General features: G+C 32.6%; 1 protein-coding gene across 1 annotated transcript in view; it reads right to left on the bottom strand.

The window, feature by feature from the left end:
- The window catches only part of Wg (wingless), an 18,806-nt gene extending 11,489 nt beyond the window's left edge, over positions 1–7,317 (bottom strand). Inside the window, 2 exon segments of the mRNA XM_021327154.3 lie at positions 1–56; positions 7,146–7,317. The exon segment at positions 1–56 is cut by the window's left edge and continues 207 nt beyond it. Of these exon segments, the coding sequence (XP_021182829.2) occupies positions 1–56; positions 7,146–7,234 (145 nt within the window). The 5' untranslated portion in view covers positions 7,235–7,317.
- Between the last annotated feature and the right edge of the window lie 768 nt (positions 7,318–8,085).

Here is an 8,085-nt window from a genome sequence, read left to right on the forward strand (position 1 = left end):
GGACCCCAGGTGAAATCGGCGACAGATTATTTGGCTCCCCCGCTTTGGCTATACCCCTACAACAAAATAGGATTTGTTACAAAGATGTACTCAGGAATTGCAAATGAAACGCGCAAAAAAATAAACCTCATTGTCCAAAAGCGATAAGATTGACTTTTGTCACTGTAAAAGACAATGCTTGGCGTTCAAAAAACTTATTAAGAAAAAACTAAAACAAACACAACCCGAACGCCACTTAAGGCAATGGGTGCAACTCGAAATGAAATGCTCATTTGAAAAGGTAAAGACAACAAACAATTGACGACCGAACTGTCAATCCGCAGACGTTTAGATAAATATTTGCGTCGCGCATTAATCCTTGAGGGCCGAGCGGGTAAACACGGCCTGAGAGCGATCGAGATCACGGCCTGTTGACTCGGCCCCGCTTCACCAACATATTCGGCCTACAGTAAAAAAAGGCCTCGGTGCACTCTCGCGCGCGGTGCCTCGCGTTTGGACCGCTGGAAATCGTATTACTTTTCTATTTGCTTTTCTTTGTAGTCGAGTGTTACGTAAATATGAACGTGTTCGTCGGAAATTCTCGTTTCCTTCGAGAATTCATGGAGACGATGTGATGGTTTTAAAATTTTTGTTCTACTTTTTAAAATAATAGACAAAGAGATGAAACGGATATGGGAACTGATCTAGTTTACGCTGGCGCGCCGCCGTACTCACGAAGATGTCTCAATTGTACAGTACATATGCGTGGGATAATATTCGATTGATTCCATGACTGATACAGATTATATAAATACATTAGCACTTGCGATGTCCTTATTTAGCGAAGATTTGACGTCAACACGTCATATTATTACATTTCTTATTAGCAAACTAATTAATTTTATGATTAGACGACCGTCGGCCAACTTTTATTACCGTTAATCCAGTTTTTTACATTATTATTGAAATAAATATACATTGACGGAACTATTAACAGCCAATAAGACATAGAGATAAACTACTTCATTTACACATTTGTCAAAACGACACTTAATATTTTATAATAGCATAAACTGAGTAGTTTAGTTTTGGTCAAAAAACATTTAATGGACGTTGTCACTGTTTTTGTTATAGCAACATTTATTGGAGGTAATAAGTTAAAAAAGCGGTCGAACAAGTGAATTGAATTTAGATTGTTTGGGACATAAATCAATCTTAATTTAAGTGCACTAGCAATCATGTGGAAACTTCAAATCTGAACGTAGGTGCTACAATTCGGAGCCCGGTCATATTGACACCCACAACCGCTTAAAACAAAAACGAGGGATAACCATATTTGCCTGTCCATAATATAAGGTCCTTTGCACTTGTCACGTTGGTAGAAAATCAAATAGTGGTACAACACAAAGTCCTCGGAGAAAAAATTCTGAATGGCTTTTACGAACAAACGTAATGTGTGCACAACGATAAAGTCTGTGTGAATGTGTCAAAATATTGTCTTTTGGAGGTTGTGTCTCCTTGTTTGAATAATTAAGAGTGTTTCTGTCCCGTTTTTGTAGGACATTGGATACTGGATAGTTTTGGCCTCGAGTTTTTCACATGACTTTGATTTAATCCGTACAAACGCACTTTCAGTTGTCATGATACCTATTGCAACTGAATATCAAAGCACTATCGCGGTTAAAAATGCACGCAATATATTTATGATTATGTTATTGTTAAATAAATCCATATTAAGTTCCCGAAAAACGACCTAAAAATAAGATCAATGTCAGCAACATTTCCTTGACACTTCCTCGCGATTTAGCAACACATGTCATGTATTTTAAATGGAAGACTTCATTCAGGCACGCCGCCTGCATACGAATAAAGCCTTTATTATTTAATTTGTTGGCGACTTGCGAGGCGTCAAAATATCAAAGTTTATAAACCATTTTAAGTGGAGCTCTTACTTCACACAGTTGACCGATTTGGACGGGTCTTGTTACGTTGGTGACTGTTATCACCGGTATCCAGCACGCGATTTCAAGCGTAATGTAATCTGGTCTACGAGTGATGAATACGAATGAAGTAAGGTGTGGCGATTTCTTTTTTGCTCGAGGCTGTATTCGAGAATTTTATGTGCTCCAGTTGGAAATTAGTGCCCGAGGGTTGAAACACATCGACCACTGTGCGTGTATTAAAGCCAGCAATTAAAAGTACGAGAGGAAATCAATTATGTCGTTCATTTTCTTGGATTTACCGTTGTTTATTTGATCACGTTCTTGTGATTTATTTCTGATGTTTGTAATTTGGAGTAAATAAAATTCTAATTACGGAAATCAATCTTAATATGATGAAATGAAATTAAGGTTTAGGTAGGTATTTGCGAACAATGAATATGAAACAACTATAGGTACTATCAACTTAATCGTCATTTTATATTAAAGAATTAATTTTAATTGAAAATGATAATTCAATTAAAATTACTTCCACTTAATTGCCAGTAAAAAAATAAAATCGCCTCCATTTTAATATGAATCAACAATTTAACTCATTTTTGCATGTCTTAAGTAGTAAGCAAGTTATTTTTAAATCTGTCACGTAAATAGTGTGGGCTTGAGAAGTATGGGACCGATATACAATGTTCCGGCAGCTGGTTGCAAGCTAAGTGGCTCGCTTTATTTCATACTGCCTTGATAAGATTTATAGTTAAACTTTTCAACAAGAAAAATATTTTAAAAATAAATTATTGTAGTAGGTTACTTATTAAAAGTCTTGAATGTAATTATGCTATCTGTTTTTAATGATTAATATTCAAAACAACAGAATAAGGTATGCTGCATATTTTTTGTCAGTTTTGTCCGCTTACCGAATTTATAATAAGTGTTATTAGTTTATATTAATCTGTATAAAGCTTTATGTTTGACGTTATATTGATTAATTATAAAACTGATGAATGAAATAAAAATTAGTTGGGTCATATTATGGATGGGTTACCATTTATTTTTATTAAGATTATTTTTAACAATGAATGTTACCAATAAAATAAGCGTTGAAATAACAAAATGGTATTTTCATAATAAATGTTGGTTGGTGGATTATAAAACTTTTTTTTTTCATAAAATAAAGTACCACTATTAACACAGTTCACGTAACATTTACGACTGTTTCTGTAGAAAGTGGGTAAAAATTCCGTTCAAAGAATTCACGCCTCCGACGGCCCGGGACCGATAGTATCGCAAGATTTTGATTGCTCTCATACGTGTTTATATGTTAAAATAGAAAGCATTTTTGTGTTCTTAAAAAGTGAATTTTTATATTGTTTTATTAATCTTAAAGCAGGAAATTAATAATAGTAATAAAAACATTTTTAAACTGCTCTTGATTGATACTAATATGTTGTCGCTTAATTTCTTTAAAAATCATGACTAAATTTTAAATGAGATAGATCAGTTTTCATTCATACTTAATATAAAAAATATAACACGACTATTTCTTCATAATCATTAAAATTACTTAATGATGTAACGTAGGCTAAATATAGAAAATGTATCATAGTATTTTGTTTTTAGTATTTAAGTTGCAAGCCGTCGCGGCAGCTACCGACGGCGGGCGGGGCAGTCTGAATATATCAAACTTTTTTTTATATGTATAGAATAATGACCTTTTATTAACAAAAATATATAACAAAACCATTAAAAAAATGGAAAACAATGGTATTTGTTCTAATTAACTGTAACTACAATATTTAGGCTAAAATGTTTGCGGTAGTGTTAATGTTTTTATTGTCATAGTTGCATTATAATGGTACCTTCTGCTGCATATGTTTTATATCTTAAATTAATAAATTATTTAAACATTAAATGTATTTAAACAATGCAATAGCACGCGCCACTGTTTGTTGACTTTGTTAATAACTAGATAATGTTATGTCAATGCTTATAAATTGTATAGAGGTGGCATGACAAAATTATTATATTTTTATCTCTCATCTATCCATATATAAAAGAAAGTCGTATGTGTTACACTTCTTATACCTAACTCAATAATGGCTGAACCATTTAAGCTGAAAATTAGAGGGGAGGTAGCTTAGACCCGGAGGAAGGACAGAATAGATTTTGTCACCATCCGAATACAGGAATCAGTTATATCGGGACGCGGCAAAACCGGGCCGAAACCACGGGTTAAAGTAACTTTTCAATAACGTAAAGTCTAATGAATTGAATGCATAAAACTACGTACTTTAATGTTAAATGAAATTTTCCTGTCATTCACAATGTTTGCTCAATAAAACACCGTTGCAAACATTAATCAAATTAATTTACATAAACTTTAACATGGCATAAAATACCAGCTAAGTTACATGACAGCAATGTTACTTAGTATTAAATTCTCAGCTTAATTGAAATAACTTCCTTCAATATCTATGATAGACTAAACTTAGCTGTCGTTAGACAGGACTGAAACAGTCAGACGGCTTGTTAACTAGTAGTTTGCATAATTTAGGGGAAGTCCTTACAACATAGTAATTCATTTAGTCTTGATTTAACAACTTTTTCATGTCAACACATTCTGTTAACATCTGTTAATTAATTGTTAAAAAAATAATTCAAAATTAATTATTAGTTTCATTATTTTTTTTACTAAAAATTTTACAAATAATTTCCAACACGTTTTTTATAAAATACTTAAATATACAAAATGGCTGAACATCGAACAAGTTTATTAGTATCGTAAATAAACGTTTACGTTCCGGTCGGCGCGGATGCGTTTGCGCATTTTCAATATCAACATAATTAATGCTGCGCTTGATACATTGCTAATTGGCGCAGTATTTATGTGATGTTCTTTTTTATAATGTTTACACTAAATTAATGAATAATAAATAATTTCGTGTGATTTCGTGAAAAATACTGCGTTTTAACGCACTTAATTTTTATGTGTGTATTTTATTTTATAACTTACTCTTTTCTTAAATTGCATTATTTATTTCTTTAAAGAATTATTATATTATGATAAAGGTTAAAGGAAAATGAGTGTTTTAATATTATTCAGTATTAAATATCAGCAGTCATAAATACGGACGAATGACTTGAGAAGTAGGTGTAAAATAATTCGACCTTTGAGCTTAGCTTGTAAGATTGACAAATTAAATATAAATGCGAAGAAAAATAATGTCATCGCCATTTAAACCATAATATATTTGAAAATTGACTAATATCACATTAATTTATTCATTTTTATACAGATTTTGACGCGACTTTATATTTCAATCATCATTATCATAATTTTTATTTAGTTTTTTGCAGTTTACGTCATTATTAAAAATTGACATTGTCCATATATTCATAGAATATCGCGACACTTTTTTTTATAAATGTGCATTTTTTCTAGGCATAGAAAAAAATAATCTGTAAAAAGTATGTTCTGTAGTCATTAGTTATGTTAAATTAGACTAAAACATAATTTTCACTGTATTATTTTTACGTATTTTTTCCGCAACAGAAAAATATTAGACCATATTCCTTCTACTACATTCCTAAGTCTACATCCAGGGATTAGTTGGATCGCATACCAGAAGCTCTGATAACATACGCAAATAGAACTTGATGCTCCCGTCCGTCACCCGCCACGGGAGGTGACGGAATGTTTTGTCACCACGATAATAAAAACTAGCATTCATAGCGAAAAAACCTGTTGAAATCTATACTTAATGTACTATTAATATATATATTTTTGTGTGTTTATTTGTAGCTTAAATAAAATATATTACAGATATTTTTTGGCTTGTTTGTTTGTACCCTAAAATCTTTGAAATAACTAAACCAATTTGGAAGTTTCTTTCACTGTTGAGAAACTACACTATCCCCAAGTAACTAAGGCTTAAGGCTATATTTTGACCCGGTACGGAAATAACTTTTTTAAAGGTATGAGTGAAACCGCGTGAAACAAGCTAGTTTTAAAATATATTTGTTTTAAGTTGGCCATGTCATGACCATATTCAACCTATTTGAGTAGGCTGTATTACATGTCTTGGTTGTCAATGAGTGAGTTAAGTAGGAAACATTAGTCACACAGCCTAAGTAAATGTACGTAGGTTATACGTGAAATGTCATACGTATTAAAACCGGCTATTTATGAGTTAGAAGCTATTTTATGCAGTTTCACCTGAATAATGAAGAAACTACTTCCCGCAGCTGGATAAAAAGTAGCCTATGTCCTTTTTCAGGCTTTAAACTATATGTGTATTAAATATCATTTTAAACGGTTCAGTAGTTTTAATGTGGTAGCGCGACAAACAAACAGACAGACAGGCAGAGCAATTTCGTATTTCTACCTATAATTAGTTGCTATTGATAACTACATATTAAAGTTCAAAGTTTACCTTCTACCAAGTTTATTTAGTTCCCCAGTTATGAAACCCATCAAATTGATTCCCATTTTACGATCGATCCGCTACAAAAAGTACCAATCTTTAACTTGACTTATTACAGTATTAAATTTTAGTACGCTATTATCGATTTCACACCAGTACGCAAGTTTTATGCCTCGTTTAATACTGCTGCTAATTATTTTGAGCCCAATTTGTGTCGAACATCTGTTAAAATGGATACAATGTTGTGTCGTACTGTTGAAGGTGTAGTACAACACTTAATTGCTTACACTGTCGTATTCTTTACGACAGTCGAAGCAATTATTTATAAACAGTCATAGATTTTAGTCATTATTTACTGCTATTTATATTGTCGCGATAGTCGTCAAATTGATTTTAATTAGTCATTTTACTAATACAATCTTATGTTATGTTCGTCATTATTGACAAGGATTACGATCCAACCTACTAACTTTGGCTTTCAATTATCCGTGCATTTTATTGTTACTGGATTAACAATTTCACATACGAGTTACGACAACTACTATCTTCGAGCAAGCAAAACAACAGACATATAGCTAGATATAGAAATAAGTAACTTATAACTCAAGCATGACAACAAAATCAACCAAAGATACTCTCTAGCAAGCAAAACTACAAACATTTAGCTAGACATAGAAATAAGTAACTTTTAATATGACAACAAACGTCAACATTAGAGAAAAATCACAGCTAGATACAGACATAAGTAAATTGAGAAATGACAGACAAATCAATCAAAGACTAAATAACGAACAGACACGCCACTCACCACCACATACTGCCTCTGCCTCTCCTCGGTTTGTTGGCAGCATCGCACGTGACACAAAGAACGATCACAAATAACCACAGACACTTCATTGCGATGGGCGGTCCTCAGATACATGAGCGCGGCGCGTCGAGGCACGTTTACGTCTGCCGGCGATCCGGCCTGGTCGACGAGGCGGGGTTCGTAACACTTGGTGGGAGTATCTACCTGTCATACCGCCCGATTGGTCTCACACTTCACTTGGTTTTTTTTGTAAGTTTGGGTCATTAGGTTATGGGTTTTAGGTTTGGGACTTGGTGGGGTAATTAGGTAATTTAGGGTTTTTTTTTCTATTATAGAATTTTTTTAGGTAAACTTTTCAGTGATAGTTGTGGTCTGGGCTGTGAATTAAAATGTTTGTTTTGTATTTATAATGTAAATAAAAATATTGCAAGTAAGATAATTCAAAAACACCATTAACAATTAATATGGATTTAATAGACTACTTAAGATTACTAGTAGGTTCACTAATGCAACAGGTTGTTAATTCATGAAAACTTCAACTAAAGATAAACAAAAAATATAAACGTAGACGGTAGACTATAATGTTACACATACACACACATAGGTTCTACAGATCTACCCTTCAGTTCTTAACTACCTGAAAATAGATCACAGTTAAGCAATTTTCACCCTTATTACAATAGAATAAAAGGCCATTCAACAAATAATATCTAGTAACTGCATGTGAGTTAAAAAGTAGGTAGTCATATGTAACCTTCTGAGAAAACGCAAGTTTGTTACATTATGTATCTTAAACGACTCCTGCGCACTTTTCTAAGAAGTTTTTATGTATGTATTATTAGTATGTGAGTAAGTAAGTACTGTAAATAAGCAAACAAACTTACCTTCTGTCTTGATAATTATAACTTCACTATTCAGAATGAATAAGTTACTTACTATA

The sequence above is a fragment of the Helicoverpa armigera genome, chromosome 6 (assembly GCF_030705265.1).
Source record: "Helicoverpa armigera isolate CAAS_96S chromosome 6, ASM3070526v1, whole genome shotgun sequence".
Taxonomy (NCBI): domain Eukaryota; kingdom Metazoa; phylum Arthropoda; class Insecta; order Lepidoptera; family Noctuidae; genus Helicoverpa; species Helicoverpa armigera.